The sequence below is a fragment of the Zingiber officinale genome, chromosome 6B (genome assembly GCF_018446385.1).
Source record: "Zingiber officinale cultivar Zhangliang chromosome 6B, Zo_v1.1, whole genome shotgun sequence".
Lineage (NCBI taxonomy): Eukaryota > Viridiplantae > Streptophyta > Magnoliopsida > Zingiberales > Zingiberaceae > Zingiber > Zingiber officinale.
Genome location: NC_055996.1, coordinates 105426528 through 105442552, shown reverse-complemented (window position 1 = coordinate 105442552; position 16025 = coordinate 105426528). Strand labels below are relative to the sequence as shown.

The following is a 16025-nucleotide window of genomic DNA, read 5'->3' as shown; positions in this document are numbered from 1 at the left end:
AATGAATATTATTTGATCATGATCGATCATAGTAAATATTTGCTACAATGTATAATAACTAATTGCTAACTTCTACAAATTGTGATTCAAATCCTAACCACTAAATCCAATTCAAAAATATAAAATTTTTAATATATTAAGGGCATTTTGGATTGAAATTTTTAATATATTAAGGGTATTTTGGACCGTTCACTTTAAATGAGATGTTGATTTTGGGGGGGGGGGGGATTTTTTTTTTTTTTTTGGATAATCTAATGTCTAAATTTTGCTTTATTAATTTGTAGACAACTTGCAAACACTAAAAAAATTCTGATAGTCAACCCCTGACCAATGAATATTAAGGGTACAACTTGCAAACACTAAAAAAAAATCCCACCTCTTATGCATATTTGGAATCAAGCTACAAATTACATTACTCTTGCCTCCGACCGACGATCTTGGTCGTGTCGTTACTCACTAGGCCTTTCCACCCCTGACCAATGAATTTTTACCTTCCCCAGGATTCGAACTCTAGACCTCGAGGCTAAGTACTAGAATTTATAAATTCTGATAGTCAACCCTGATAGCCAAGTGAACAAAATAGTCATCCGATTCAAGTATAACAATCACCTAATGATAACATAACTGTCGGTTAACACCGATTCAATTTAATAGTTTAACCGAATTCAAAATTTTAAAATTAAGACAGAACGTAATAAATTGAAATAATAAAAAAATAAAAAATAAATGAATTTAACGAATTAACCGAACTCGACTTACTAAGTCATTTAGTCAATTTTTTCAATTTAATTAAGATTTTACTCACTAATAATAGTAAACTACTTAGAAGAGAATCAATTAAAAAGACTAGAATTCAAATTCTTTCAGGAATAGATATTCTGAAGTATAAATTGTGTTCTAAATTTGTCAGATGGAGGAACAGGAAAGGACCGTCTAACTACTAAAAACAAATACAAAGTACATTACTCCTTGTTCATTTTTCAATGGGTCGACTATGTTCTAAGAAGGAATGTTTTGATGACTTGAGTGATGCCCAACGAACTAAAAAAAACTACTACCAAATGAGCTTTTATACAGTTCAGTGTTTTCTGTGAAAACTCTTTTCACAGCTATTCAGTCTAGTAGTTTAGAGTTATGATTGATCAACAATCAAGATTAGTTCCTCTTCCTTCTGCTCGAATTCATTGGCTTTAAAAGAGCCTTCCATAAGAAACACTGGTGAAAGCTTCCAATGAACTAGCCATCAACATGCAAAATGCTTACAAGCAAAAAAAAATACAGCATAATGATTGCTTAATCTATAGGAAGAAAATGAAAAATATATTTAAAATGAAAACTTGGAATAAATTAAATCATTCCAAAATATGAAGAAAGCACTTTAAGAAACAAACAATCATAGTCATTAATCATTATCTTCTTAATAGAAACTGCAATCATTTTTTTTGGGCTCTCTATCGTTGAGAGTACGAAATAACTGTAGAAAAGATGATGGAACATAAAAACTGTTGATAGTTTAACAGCTTGATCTGTGTTTAATTAGCACCTTGAAAAATTGGAGCACAAATTAATGATTCATAAATAGCTAGCAGTTCTTCAATACCACCACCGCCAAAATCAATGGATGGTTCCCAAACTTCTGCCTTTGTTTTGCTGAAGAAAAGCCGTGCTCATCACTTACCCTCTTCTGATTCTTGCTTCTGAGCTGCTTTTGGGGCTTCCTTTTCTTTGATCTCATCTCCACCATCCTCCTAGAAAACAAAACACAATCACATAGATTATGTTTTAGATCATAGAAAAATTGCACAAGAATACGAAAATTCACCATCATTCTTACACCTAGTTTACTATATGGTGAATTATGGAATAATAACGAAGTTTAATAAGCTGAGATGAGTGAATTACTATCATCTCAGAAGTGAATTACTAGTTTAATAAACTCAACTACTAACTACTCGGGCTTAAGCTTTACAGGTGGGTCTCACAAGTTAATGAGTCAGCTACCATTTAAGTGGGTTATGGCAGATTATTTGGAATCAGGTGCCCTGTAGAATTCTATGCAAAGGTTTGTTATTAGTAGCACAAGGTACAAAAGTCAAAAACAAATAATAACAGACCATGATATCAGAAGTCCAAAGGGTCAAGTTGTCACGGAGGAGCTGCATGATCAATGTGCTATCCTTGTAAGATTCCTCACCCAAACTGTCCAACTCCGAGATGGCTTCATCGAAAGCCTGCCAGTAAAACAAAAACAAAACAATTGTCATCTAATGACTCATCAGATTTGCAGTTGGATGATGCAAAGCAACCAATCGGCATCTTTTAAGGACACTTTCTCATAGGATTACAAGTTACAGCTATAGCAATTCATTTGTCTTCAACAATGAAATTTTAATGCGTTCTTCCAGGTTGCAAAAGAAAGAACACTCATTTGCTTGGTTTGGCCAGCAATAGTCTGTTTAAGAACAATCTTAGGCACAAATATTAAATGTTATGATCATAAATCTTTTAAACTACCGAATGGGTATTGATTATAATAAGAAAATTTTTCCCAGATTCTTCAAAGTTGCGCTAGCATGGCTTGATAATATTGTGGCCAAGGATGATGCAAATGAAGAGTGATACACTAAAAGATGCGATCAATGATAAAGAAGAGTGAAAAAAATGAACTAAGAAGTAACAAGTGAATACATAAGAATAAACTTGGTACATCATGTAGGATTAAGTTCACATGGGTGGATTAAATCCAATTAAGTCCACATGGGTGGACTTAATCTCCATAAGGCGGGCTTACACTATTAACACACACACAACTAACTGTCATTAAGAAAATTAAACCCCAATTAAGTGATCTAACGCTTGATTGCATATAAAGGAGGTTTGGATTAAATGAATATGGATTAAATGTGTAGATCCAATAACCCGGTTCATTATCATGGATGGGTAGTTAATGAGGGATGAACTTTACAGTGGATAGTCCCAATAGGTTGGGTCTGGTATATAAAGGAAAATATATGGTCATTTAGGACATGCTGAATTGTGCTCTCTTCCTCTCGATTCTTCTCCCCCATTGAGAAGGTCCTGTGGAAGATTTCTGCTGTGGTTGTAGGATCTCCGGAGATAAGTAAGAAGCAATAGCGATGGATTCAGATGAGCACTTCGCTAGCTATTGTTTCGGTTTTAATATTATTTTAGAAATTGATGAAAGCTAGATCCTGTTGTAGATGCATCCTTTAGTTCATTATTAATGTATCACAATCCTAACACATCATTCTTCTACTCCAAGACTATGAGCTATTCCAACTAAAATAACCTTGATCTGAAGATGAAATTTTACATGTATTAAACAGAAAAATTAGAGGGGTTGCCTTTATAAAGAAACTTCTAGAAAGATTTAAGAAGAGCAATAGAAACTCCGATTAACACAGATGGAGTGAAGGTATCAGAGGAGATGATAAGAACTTGGTTTGACTCGTGAGTAGGTTCTAAAACATTTGACATTGATAAGACCATATATGCTTTTGCATCGGTTTCAGACACGCTAAAATGATACATGAACAAGCAAAAAGTCAATTAGTTGAGAGACCAACAACACACGTTTCTACCATAGTAAGCTCGTGGTTTACATATTCTAATGTAAGGCAAAGTTTCTGACAGGGTCCTGGAAATTTGTATTGGAACTACTATTTTGAATTCAGAATATCCAGCCGTGCAATCAGAACATACGTGAGGTAATCTGATATAGAGAATTAAAATTATGTTGTAGTCCTTATACGCTTGAGGACTGAACAGAAGAAATAATAATCATAAATAAATGAATTGGCTCATGACAGGTTAAAGTTATCGAGAAATATGTTTAACAAATATACTTAAAACAAAAGGAGAGAGAAGTATCGAACCTGTTTAGCAAGACTACAAGCACGATCCGAAGAATTGAGAATTTCATAGTAGAACACAGAGAAATTAAGTGCCAGTCCCAGCCTAATTGGATGGGTTGGGGCCAGTTCAGCAAGGGCAATATCCTACAGATATTCCATAAAGTTGTTGGACTAGATAACACAAAAAATAAAAACAAGAGCGATCATAAAAAAAGTTGCCAAGCAAAAGAAATTTGTTAAAACAAGCAATATAAGCATATGAAGTTTTCTAGAAAGTTATAAATGAAACCAGTAATGACACATGTAGGTGCTCGAACACAAAAACCATGGGGTGCCCAGTTGGTTAGAAGGTCACAAATTTGCTACAATGGCCAGGAATCGATTCCCACATACCCCTAACCACTTAAGGGTCGGCTATAGCACCCTGTGATTTACCTCCCTTCACATAACCTGTGACGGATTGTGAGGAGCGTCTGAGGTGAGCGTAATAACCTTATGCTACAATCGAACGAAAAAACCAAATTTACACCGGGAATATCCTACATATTGTTCACAAAGTTGTTGAATACATGCAACAGGCAATATAAGCCCAAACAAGGAAACAACAACAATAACCAAGCACGATAAGTTTTTCAAAACAAGCAATATAAGCATACAAATTTTTTTATAAAGCTATAATTGAAACGAGTAATAACACTTAGATATAGGATCCCAAACAAGAAACAACTTAAGCCACGGACATTTCCTAGAGATTATACACAAGGTTGATGAAACTAGATAACAGGAAATTAAAGAAAGATAAGCAAAGAAAAAACAAAGGCAAAGGCACTAGGCACTAGTTTTTGTGCATTAAGAATAATATGCCAAGTAAAACGGTTCTCAGAACACACAATATAATTATAAGAAGCTTTGTTAAAATCTAAAAATGAAATCAGTGATAATGACACTACAAGTAGGTCCTCAAATAATAAAATAAACCTGTGCAGATTTATAGGCTGCTAGTGTACTTTCAGCAGCCTCCTTCCTCTCGTCTCCAGTCTTGAATTCAGCAAGATACCTGGATCAAATACATCATTCAACAACTAATTTCACATCAAAATCTTCTTTGCACAAAGTGCACATAGCTTGATGGTTTGCCATCAAATATTCACCTGTGGTAGTCACCCCTCATCTTCAGATAAAACACCTTCGAATCAGCAGATGTGGCAGATGGGACGAGGTGAGAATCAAGCAACTTCAGAATTCCGTCGCAGATCTTGGTGAGCTCAACCTCAACCTTGCTTCGGTATTCCTTGATCACCTTGACATGGTTCTCATTACCACGGCTCTCCTCCTTCTGTTCGATTGACGAGGTGATACGCCACGAAGCCCTACGAGCGCCGATGACATTCTTGTAAGCTACAGATAGGAGGTTGCGCTCTTCGACTGTCAATTCCTCAGATCCTAGATTCTTCACTACCTTCTCCATGAATTCCACCATTTCTTCATATCGCTCAGCTTGTTCGGCCAATTTAGCCAAGTATACATTATCCTCCCTGGATGATTCTGCAGAGGACATTTTCACTTTGCCTTCCTAGTTACTTGTTAATCTGCAACAAAAAAGGACTAAATAAAAATATAATCTTTGATTCTTCTCCACTATAATGTGATAAAATAATGCATATATGGTAAGAGCCATATTTTCCTTGTTTCTCCATCCATGTTATCCACAGATCAAGAAGCGAAAAAATGGAGGACATTATCAATACAAGATTCATAGGTTGGGGAATTAAAGAACTGAGTCAAAACTACCAACTTTTTCAATGAAGCATAATAGAAAATCCAAATTTCTCAGACAGACAGCCTAAAAAGTAAAATCAAAGAGCATAACCAAATAAATGGGACAAAAATTGGAAGATCATCCTCATCACTATCAATTGGAGAACAATTATAGAAGTTGGTCGCAACGTGGTTTAGAACAAACACAAATATCAGGTGCAGAAGGAAAGAAAAGGGAGGTAGTTGCCAATGTATATTTTCTCAGAAATAGAGGGATCGAAAAAGGAAGGTGATCCCGAAGTAGACAGATCGATAAACCAAAAGGGGGAAAAGATCCTCATTGTCAATACAAGGTTCATAGGAGGGAAGGTAAAAATACTACTAAAACTACCAACGTTTTCCAAAACACATTATAGAAAATCCAAATTTCTCCGAGAAAGCAACCAAAAACCAAAATTAACGGATATAACCAAATAAACGGGACAAAAATTTCAAGATCGTCCTTATCGCTCTCAATTTGGAGAAGCAATAAAGAAGTTAATTAACCCACAATGTTCAAAGCAAACACAAAGATCAAGAGCAACAGGAACGGAAAGGGGAATTAAGCCACCGTACAAATTACCTAAGAAATAAAGGCGATCCTATAAAGCGGACGAGCGCAAAGTAGACATGTCAAGAGAAGAAAAAACGAAGATCATTACTGATTAAAGCTTCATACATAGCATAGGGAAATGAAAGAATAGATTTAAGACAGCCAACTATTTCCAGAAAAGATAACATAAAATCCAAAATTTTCAGATAATACAGCCATAGCCAAGTAAATCCGACAAAAATGGTAATATCGTGTTCATCGCTCTCAATTTGAAGAAGAAATAGCGAAGTTAATCAATAACAATCCTTTAAAAAAAACAGAGTTCACTAAGAGAAGAAGACATGGAATTGGAAAGCGTAGTAATCGCCAGTGTCCGTATTACCTCATAAATCCAAGGGATCGAAGAAAGGAAGCCGATCACAAAGTAGACAGATGCAGATGAGGAAACAACGAAGTTACCAGTAAAAGCTTCATAGGTAGGAGAACAACTGAATAGAATCAATCTCCCAACTTTTTCAAGAAAGCACAACGGAAAAAATCCATTTTGGGGGATTAAAACAGCCGTAACCAAATCAATGCGACGAAAATGGCAACATCGTGCTCATCGCTCTCAATTTGGAGAAGAAATAGCGAAGCTAATCAACAACAATGCTCAACAAACACAAAGATCAGGAGCAGAAGGAACCGAAAGGGGAGTAATCGCCAATATCCACTTTACCTTGGAAATCGAAGCGATCGAAGAAAGGAAGACAAACGCGAGGCCTCTCTTTGAGTCTTCGTTGCCCTCCAATTTGGTCGGTTTAAATTTGTACGAACGATTTGAGGAACAGAACAAATAATACTCGATTACGATACCCGGCATATTTACATGTGAATGGATATCGATTAGTCAAGTCAGGGCCCAAATATAAAACAATTACACATAAGGTGCAACTAAGTGTACAGTCATCGCGTAACTAACAATTGAATGGATAGGAAAGGCAAGTCCGTGTAGTGCGGTCCTTTTAATCGGTCAACAGTCCATCTAAGTGTTGACACCTGGACATTAATAACGACGATGGTGGGCCACGTGGCAGCTAACACTGTATAGTACTTATAACTCTTACCCATTTGTTTACCCTTTAAGTGGTGGATTTTGGTTGTCGGCCCCAATGCTTCAACATTGGGCTGGCAGAGGGTGGAACCAGATCAAATTCTATGCAAAATTTGATGTTTAATAAATTTGTCTAGACAATTAATGGAAGAAAATGATGGCTTAATTCAATAGCATAAATCAATAATCTCTGGCCAAAACAAATTTATTTTTTCCTATTTATTTATTTTTTCCTATTTAGAATTTTAGATTGACGTGTTTCATCATTATCTAATAAAATTTGTCATAAATTGACTATATAAATTTTCCCCCTAAACTCTACTTACAATGATGTATTTAATCATCCAATTCGATTATCTGTTCATCAACTCAAAATTTCTAAAAATTTTGGCAACCAACCTCTAATCATAGATCATGCACTACATTTTGTGCTACCAAGTCTTATTTTACTATGTTCTTGAGCTTGTACGGGACTCCATAACTGAGGATGCATGATTTCATAATCGATAGGTCCAGAGTTCGATGAGTGTCATTATTTAGAGTTAGCATTTCGATCATGTATTTTGAATTATATATCTGTATTTATCTCCTTCTATATTCATGGGACCGATTCTAGGGACCATTGAAGTGACAGCTCTATGTTTTTTAAAAAAAAAACTTGTACGGGACTCTTCGAGTTATCGTTACATGTTGTAATTGCAAAAGCGAGTCGTCCCTCACAAGCAACAAGCTTAGCACTCCGTCTGCCCTCAGAATTGGTGAGATCTTTCGGGGGTGGTAAGTTGCTTGGCCAGTTGTAACCTTCTTCCCATGACCGAAGCCCCCATGGTCTCTCCTCTTCCAAACTATTTTGCGACTAAACAAGTTTTCATAACTCTTCTCACAATGGCGATTGACCTTGTTCACCAAATGCACCCCACAATTCTAAATCTTACATGTACCGAGAAAATTCGTCCATCGATAGTCAATGCCACTGAATGAGTGCCTCAACAAGATACCTGAAATGAGCAAGAACAAACACACGTAAGTCAGGCTGATACAGATGATTCGACGACGTATAGAGGAACAAGTTACTAGATTATATTTTTGTTTTCTTTTTCGGCGAGCCAATTTACCTGGACAATGTTTGTTCCCACCAGGAGTTGGACTTTCTGAGAAACCATTTTGCTGCTCTTATCATCTCCAAGCCCGAGCCTTCCATGCTCTCCTCTTCGCCATTCATACAACTTGCCAATTCGACGATACTAATCTGAGTGTCAACATAAGCAAGACCGAATACAAACTCGTATTGCTGTTTTTATTCTAGGTGCACTTGAATGTGCAAATCAAATGCAAATGACTGTCATGAAAACTCATTCCTCTTACAGTTAAATCATTTACAAAGTCCTCCTAGAGAAGTGAATTGCTTCCTTCCCTAGAAAAACAGATTCACAGGCTTCAAATAAGGCGAAATTTAAAATCTAGTGAAATAGAAGAATAAAGTTTTCTTGTGCTTCTTTGATGACAATTCAATGGAAGAAAACAACTGAATCACTGGAACAGAATGGTATGACCCCAAGTTTCTAAAGAAAAACATTAACCGGCGGTAGTATATGAATATAGTAACACACAAGAACATTCTGAGGTATATAATAGTTGAAGGAATATACTGCTGATAGACCATGAATGTTTTGCAAACATTTAATCAGATCTTAAATGCCTATGATCATATCCTTGATCAAACTGCTTAAATTCAGAAAGTTGAATAATTTGGATGATTTGTAAAAAGCTAACATCCCCAATATTTCAATGACTGAGGAATGTTTGGTCACTGATATCCAGTCTCAAATGTTTAGTTGTCACTTCCACACAAAGAAACTTGAATGACAAAAGTTAATATCCTCCAATGCTACAGTATAGAACAAATTATTTTAAATTTGAGCTCAAGGTATGATCATGCTACAGGAAATATCCCATGTAAATCGGATGATTGGATTAAGGAAATGCAAACATACTTTGTTTTGGGTAAAATCATGCATGACTGGACTACATGAAAAACATAACTATTTACCTCTCCATCATCTGTTGGTGCAGCTGAATGCCGACCACTACCAGCAATGATGATCTAGAAAGAGAAAAGCAACTAACTGGAAAACACAACACCATAATCAGCCAGGCACTTGGGAATCTGCAAGCTAGAGAGTAAAATGTGCCTAAAGTCGACAAGATAGAAGCGCACTAAAATGTCCATAAATTGCAAGCCAGACAGTCAAATGTTGATGAACTTGAAAATCAGGCTGCCATCAGATTTGCAGCACTTAGCATTTAGCAGAACTTGACAAAATAGATATTCTTTTGATTGTCTGCAGTTTTTTATTTAAGAACAAAGTAAGATGTCACTTTGTTGAATTTGATATGACATACTTTATCTGTTATGCAATAAACATAGATATGATATCATTGCAGCTAAGGTCTGCTATATTTCAGGTACAAGGAGAAGAACTTGCTCTCACTTTGTACCATTTGATCACTTTTATCTACTTTGGGTCTATCAATCTCCAGTAAGTTCCTTTTATCTGATTTTTCATCTTCTTCAATAGGAAAAGGTGAGCTATGCTTGACATTACCAATGCAGGCTAGTTCCTTTCTGTATCTATATTTTTTTTAAGAGCTGAGTATCTTCTAGGGTTCGATTTGACATTAATCAAATGTGTTATGGTTAATGTGCTGATGAAGAAGCTTCAATCATTATAAGCTGGCCAAATTAAAAGGTGGTACAATTAAAATTAGCTGGTCAGATTTATGATATGTATGCTTGGAGTATTCAGCTTATCCCAAACCCAGAAGAAAAGGTGAAGGGTTGTGTTAGGCTCTGACATCTAACAGAAAACTATGTCGACAACCTTCAGAACATAGATACGTCTACTAAAGTTCTGTTGTTACCAATATAGACTTAGAGAGAATCAATGGCCGTATAAGAGCAGTGTAGTTAATCCCAACTAAATTAATTCAATATGCAAACTTTGGACTTCCTCCTGTAAGTATCTTTTAACTTTGAATTATTTGAAGGCTCAACCTTACTCCGATATGATTGCTTTACAGAGACATGACTAAGTACAAATTCACTAAAGAAATATTAAACTAAAAGGATGAGCTGAATACATCAATCAAGTCACTAGAAATTTTTATGTGCATGCTTGAATTTGGAAATCCAGAAATCAGTCATCTATATAAATTATAATAGCTATAAAATCTATTATACATTGGATTTTTAGGGTATAAAGCTAACTTTGAAGCACAAGAGATGCCCTTCCTGAACAAGGTCTTTAGAACTACCAAATTATGGAGAACATGGTGAAGTTTTCCTTTTATTCCAATGGGTTCTAGGAAGCTAATTGGAAAAAGAGATTTAATTCCTTTTATTCCAATGGCTTTATGAACTAGTAATCATCCAGATCATTACTCTCTAAGAGATTTAATTCAAAATAGCTAACCTGATAGGCAAGACGCTAATTGCAGCAACTGTGATTGAGTTTTCGAAGCAGAAAATCATAGTTAATGGTCTAACACTCCGCCTTATACTAGCTAAAGCTTCTGAACACAATTTCTAACGCAAAAGCTTTTCCATTTTTCGCATGAACCAAGCATAAGCCCGGCCCTGGTTGTCCACGGCCAAGCAATGCCAACCACCAATTGCGTCCTGAAAGAACGAATCGATAGACAGAGACGATGAGGTCCAAAGAGCACTCCGTCGAACAAGTTCAGTGCATGAAACGAACGCATAGAATCCTTTCCCAATCACACAATACCTGAACTATCTTGACACCGGAGAGGAACTGGATCCTATGAGCCCAGTCCTTTTCTTCCCAGTCCCCCATACAAAGCTTCCCCTCCTCGCCTGATCCACTGCGATCAAAACGGCCATTCCGCCAGAAGTAAACAAAAGCAGGTCATGCAATACGGAGAACGAAAGCGGAATTGCTATGCGAGGACGACGGTCTGCGGGGATTCCATGAAGAAGGATTAGCAAATCGGCGATCTTGAGCTGTGGCCTCCGGTGGTGCAGTGCCAGAATTCACACTACGCTCCATCACTGAACTAAACCGCTTTTTCAAAATGGTCTTAAATTTTTTATTAATATCCAAATATCATTAATAGCTCTTACTTTCTATTTCAAAAATAATCAATGTTTTTTTTAATATTAACTTACTTGAAATATAAAATTTAAATACAGAAATGATTGACCTGGATATACAAATTTAAAAACAAATGTTAGTTTAAATAATTTTTATATTTTTAATATTACATAATTTTCTAGAATAGTTTGTATTCTTTAATACATATATATATATATATACACACACATATATATATATATATATATAGAGGTAGTTTCATACGAACATAAGTTATATGATTTATGTCATAATTTAACTAAATCAAACACAAAAAACCAAAGTAAACAATGTCTTTTGATTTAACCCTTACAAGTTGCTAACCATTGAAATAAGCTAACAATGAAAAGCTACAAGGTGCATATACAAATTAATAGAAACTAACTAAAAATGTCGCAATACTCTAGTTGAGCTCAAGTTCATTTGCTCTTCACACTATCTCATGATTCATCGCGGCGGCAGAGGCCAGAGAGCTCACAGCTAATCTCTTGGGCGTGCCAACCATAACGAGCTTAGAGCTCGAAGCCGCGAGAAGTAATCGCTGATGGTTAGTAACGCTCGGGCTGCCTGCGGAGCGGTGAGGATTCGATGCATTTGCTGCAAAGTCTGCTGCCGCAAAAGATCAGCCTGAAAGGTAAAGTTACTGAGTTACGATACAAAGTTCAGCAAGTGCAACAACTAACATTCATGAAAGATCAGAAGCAACAAGGACAATGGAAGATTGCATTGTAAGTTTGATTGCTAGTTTGCAGAGCAATTGAACCTATCAATTCAATGAATGGAAGAATCAATTCGAGGGTGGATCAACACCCGATTGGCCGAGCCAGATTATGTTTACTATCACAATCAAAGTTTGAAGTGAATGAACCAACAAATATTAAGAGAATAAAATACCTGACGGATGAAGTTCTCCAGTGTACTCAATTTGCTCATTGCCATTGTCATCTGGCCCATGTAATTCGAGACATTATCAGGACCATCAGCTGGCACGAGGGATGCAGAAGCAAGCGTTTCCGTTAACGACTGTTGCAATGCTTCCATACCCTGCGATAGGGCGTCCTCTGCTTGCTGAGACGAATGCTGAAGGTTGCATATACCCATCAGCTGTTGATCTGTCAATGGCTCGAGATGAGTCACCACTATCTGCGAATTATCAGTTCGAAGAATTATAACCGACTTCTAAAATCAAAATGTGGAGTATCACACTCCACAACTTGAGAATATATTGTTTAGTTAATGCTCAATACCTTCAGAAGCTCGGACGATCGGAAACCACCTAACCACATGAAACAACGTTCTGCAGGGGTCGTCCACATGCCGGACAGTATGTGAAACACATCGGATTTTGTACCAATGCTTTTCAGTCTGAATACTTCGTTATAGTGAGACATAACAGATTCAACAAGAAGTCGTAGATCTTCATTGTTGGCTTGAGAGTTCAGCGCTGATCTAAGCTCATTAATCTGTCTTTGATGATCCTCAAGCCACCGGGCATACTCCATGTCAAACACTAATGCGGCTGTAATAAAAAGAAACAATAGTCTATGTAATTTCATTGCTGAACGAAATAATTCAATAAACAAAAAACAGATTTCTTCAGAAGAGATTGAATAATCTTAATATCGGGCATATCTATTAGAAGAAATGAACAACGAAAAGGGAATTCGCAACATCCCAAATTTATGGAATCTAATAGAAGGGAAAAAAACATAATAAGCGAACAAACCATTTCCTCCAATAGAATAACTATGATCACTTGTGAATCCATTTGCTAATAAGATGCCCTGAACAAACGAAGCTTGCTGGTTATTGATCTATCATAAACTAGTTCAAGTGATTCATCAAAAGCAGCGAGTGAACATTAATTTGTCTTACTTGTTGGCGTGCTCGCTGAAGAACTTGCTCAAGTTGGATCAATTTTAAGCGGCTACTTTCAAGCTGCTGAACATATGCCTACAGAAAAAAAGAAACACTCTTTATAAAACGAGTGAATAAGAATGTCTGAATTCTAAAAACAAATGCAACAATAATAATGTTAAAGATAGGTAAAAGTCATCCTAAATGATTTCGAGGACAATATCCTTCCCCAATCTATTCTAGGAGATTTCAAGGCCATTCATCCTTGCAGCGGTCATACTTTATCGGTTGATAGCACAACAGAATCATGTTTTTCTGAAAGGAAATGGCTATCAAGAATATGATTTCACTGCTATTAACACCAAACTATGAGAAAAGTTTAAAATTCCTTAGTCAGACAATAAAATCGTACAAGAATATTACATCAGTTCAATAGCATGGTCATTGAAAAGGGAAACTTAAGAAAGATAATGCCAAACAAATACTGACTCATTTCATTCGACAAATATTCCAAGGACAATCGACAAATCTTCTAAACTTCTATCTGAGTAAGCACTAGCACCACGGAGTCTAAAAACTCGATCACTAGATCAGACTACATCAGGAATAGCTTGGCATTAATTAACATCTACCAGATTTTTGGAGTTAGCTACAACAAACATCATTTGTCACTGCAAACTTATTCAAGGTGAAAAACAAAGTTGTTTTATGAAAAAACCTTCTTCCTTAAGCGACTCTTTTTTGCAGCCTCGCGATTTTGAGCGAGTCTACGAAGTGACTGCATTAGAGAGAAGCAAATGCATCAGTCACAATAAATTCTAAAACGCAGAATTAAATACCTCCCACTCATCGTATGAAACACCTTTTGCTCCCCAGTTTTTCCCTTTGACACTGCAGAAGAATCGGCACAAGCAGTTGCACCTTGTTGGCCACTCCCTAACTGCATTACGACCATCTCTCCGTAAATCCGTGAACATGTATAACGATTTATTGTAGACATTTACAGCAGTAAAAAAATTGTAACTGGAAGGAAATCTTCACCGTTTTGTTTCTGTCCTCGATCTCGACATCAGTGGATGTATCAGTCCGCGTGCTACTTACGACCATCGTGGAGTCTCCCCAGTTCTCAACCTGTCCTCTTGAGAATGCCATTCTACCGGCTGCGGCAGCCGCAGCAGCAACATCCAGCGCCGGCGCCGCCGATGCCACCATTTCCAGAGTGGCCATGCTCTGTCACATATCAGTCTGAAATACTCAGCAACGACGACAGCTAAAGAGGAACAGGGAGATGAGAAAACGAGGTAATGATTAGTTAAGTCACCCCATGGCTTAAGGCCCCAAATTGGAGATGCAGCGCCGAGGATGTAGCAGCCGCGAGATTGCTCGAGCTCTTGGGGGTGAGCACGGCATCTCCAATGCTGAATCCTGCCGGAGAATTCTCCCCTCTGAATCACAGAAACAAAACATCAAACACGCTGCGAGCGAGAGGCAATACAAAAATGAAAGAATCAATTCTCAAGTACAGATGATGTTGTTCACCTGTAGAGATGAGACGAGTACATGGCAGAAGAGGAGGAGAAGGAGAAGTGGAGTGGGAGAAGGAGGTCTGCATACTCTGCAGAAGAAAACACCAAACGAATCAAGAGAAAGAAAAAATAAAATAAATCAAAAAAGCTCTTTCCTTTCTCTCTCCGAACTGAAACTTGCTCTAGTGTTTTCAATCAGTCCATCAGTCCATCATCCATCTGCCAGTTTTTAATAACATTTTCCCGGTTCCTATCACGTCAACCCTTTCCAGTTAAAATTTGATATTCTATTGCCTTGGCTGCATGGGAATGTGAGGTGGAGCCGTGGAGGAGTAATGATCATTAGGAGGAGGTCCGGAAACAATAATGGCGGACGCAGGGAGGTGCGCAGGGCGATCGCTTTCGAGCAGGGAAGGTGTCAGCGTATCGGTACGGCCCCCTTTTGGGCGTGTGTGCACTGTTCGGGACCTGCGCGTCGCCTGCGACTGCGAGGGTTTGGGCGACGGGCGTAGCAGGTTCCTTGCGACGCGGGGACGCCGGTGACCGAGAGAGGGCAGGGTTGGCGTCATGCGCAGCGTGCCACGGTGCAGGGCCGGAGGAGGGGGAGAGAGAGACTGTGAGTGTCAGTGTGTCGTGCATGGTAGAGGAGTGTCAGAACTCAAATGCAAGTACGTATAACTTTAATGACTTGGGGTTTATTGTTTTTCCTGGGCAGTAGTTGAAGAATCGTGCGGTGCAAACAGCGGCTTGTAAAAATAAACAAAAACTAATAACGCATCCTTAATTACCAGAATAGTACAAAAGTATAAGGATTTAAGGTTTAGGTAAACACAAAATCCTAAAAAAATATTTCTTTTATAAAAGCGTACTTCATTGTATTTTAATATATATTTTTTCATAGAAGTGCACTTCATGGTATTTTTTTTTAAAAAATCAAACACTAATATGTTATAACGTTTATAATTTAACGTGTTAAAATAAATTATTTTTTATTTAATTTTTAAAAAAGTATTATATTTTATGAACGTGGTTAATTTAATCGGATCCAAGTAACAATTAGTTAGCTAGTATTTAATAGTCATTACAAAACTGTATTATAGTAACCACTTGAAAGACCAGAGCCTAAGCCCGATCTTCAAAAATCAATTATTTAACAGTATTTTCGTATCA

At 37.1% G+C, this 16025-nt stretch overlaps 2 protein-coding genes and 1 long non-coding RNA gene across 8 annotated transcripts; all 3 read right to left on the bottom strand.

Annotated features, from left to right (window-relative positions):
- Positions 1-1377: 1377 nt before the first annotated feature.
- Positions 1378-7101, bottom strand: LOC121988692 (14-3-3-like protein). Of its 3 annotated transcripts, none has more exons than XM_042542254.1 (6): positions 6944-7101; positions 5027-5464; positions 4854-4932; positions 3897-4019; positions 2115-2231; positions 1378-1748 (listed from the first exon to the last, which is right to left on the bottom strand). In XM_042542254.1, the coding sequence occupies exons 2-6, from the start codon at positions 5431-5433 to the stop codon at positions 1671-1673; spliced, it is 804 nt and encodes a 267-aa protein (XP_042398188.1). In that variant the 5' UTR covers positions 5434-5464; positions 6944-7101; the 3' UTR covers positions 1378-1670. The 3 variants fall into 3 exon arrangements, with proteins under 3 accessions (XP_042398188.1, XP_042398189.1, XP_042398190.1); XM_042542255.1 differs by lacking the exon at positions 6944-7101 and adding an exon at positions 6608-6917; XM_042542256.1 differs by lacking the exon at positions 6944-7101 and adding an exon at positions 6685-6917.
- A 182-nt stretch (positions 7102-7283) lies between these two features.
- Positions 7284-11400, bottom strand: LOC121988693. Of its 4 annotated transcripts, XR_006114077.1 has the most exons (5): positions 11107-11400; positions 10792-10997; positions 9369-9444; positions 8434-8732; positions 7284-8316 (listed from the first exon to the last, which is right to left on the bottom strand). It is a non-coding gene; the product is annotated as an uncharacterized LOC121988693 (long non-coding RNA). The 4 variants fall into 4 exon arrangements; XR_006114076.1 differs by having other exon boundaries at positions 9369-10997; XR_006114075.1 differs by having other exon boundaries at positions 8434-9444.
- A 361-nt stretch (positions 11401-11761) lies between these two features.
- Positions 11762-15509, bottom strand: LOC121988691 (transcription factor HBP-1b(c38)-like). Its single transcript, XM_042542252.1, has 11 exons — positions 15011-15509; positions 14869-14944; positions 14651-14774; positions 14371-14559; positions 14192-14269; positions 14048-14107; positions 13348-13425; positions 13199-13256; positions 12720-12991; positions 12367-12615; positions 11762-12099 (listed from the first exon to the last, which is right to left on the bottom strand). The coding sequence occupies exons 2-11, from the start codon at positions 14889-14891 to the stop codon at positions 11953-11955; spliced, it is 1278 nt and encodes a 425-aa protein (XP_042398186.1). The 5' UTR covers positions 14892-14944; positions 15011-15509; the 3' UTR covers positions 11762-11952.
- Between the last annotated feature and the right edge of the window lie 516 nt (positions 15510-16025).

Excerpts from the sequence above, each read along its gene's own strand:
- LOC121988692 (XM_042542254.1), bottom strand. The coding sequence starts at position 5,433 with ATGTCCTCTGCAGAATCATCCAGGGAGGATAATGTATACTTGGCTAAA. Across the intron at positions 4,933-5,026 it reads ATGAGGGGTGACTACCACAG|GTATCTTGCTGAATTCAAGA; the intron begins GTGAATATTTGA and ends TATTTGATCCAG. Across the intron at positions 4,020-4,853 it reads CAGCCTATAAATCTGCACAG|GATATTGCCCTTGCTGAACT; the intron begins GTTTATTTTATT and ends GAATATCTGTAG.
- LOC121988691 (XM_042542252.1), bottom strand. The coding sequence starts at position 14,891 with ATGTACTCGTCTCATCTCTACAG. Across the intron at positions 14,270-14,370 it reads TCGAGGACAGAAACAAAACG|TTAGGGAGTGGCCAACAAGG; the intron begins GTGAAGATTTCC and ends GTCGTAATGCAG. Across the intron at positions 12,616-12,719 it reads GATCGTCCGAGCTTCTGAAG|ATAGTGGTGACTCATCTCGA; the intron begins GTATTGAGCATT and ends GATAATTCGCAG.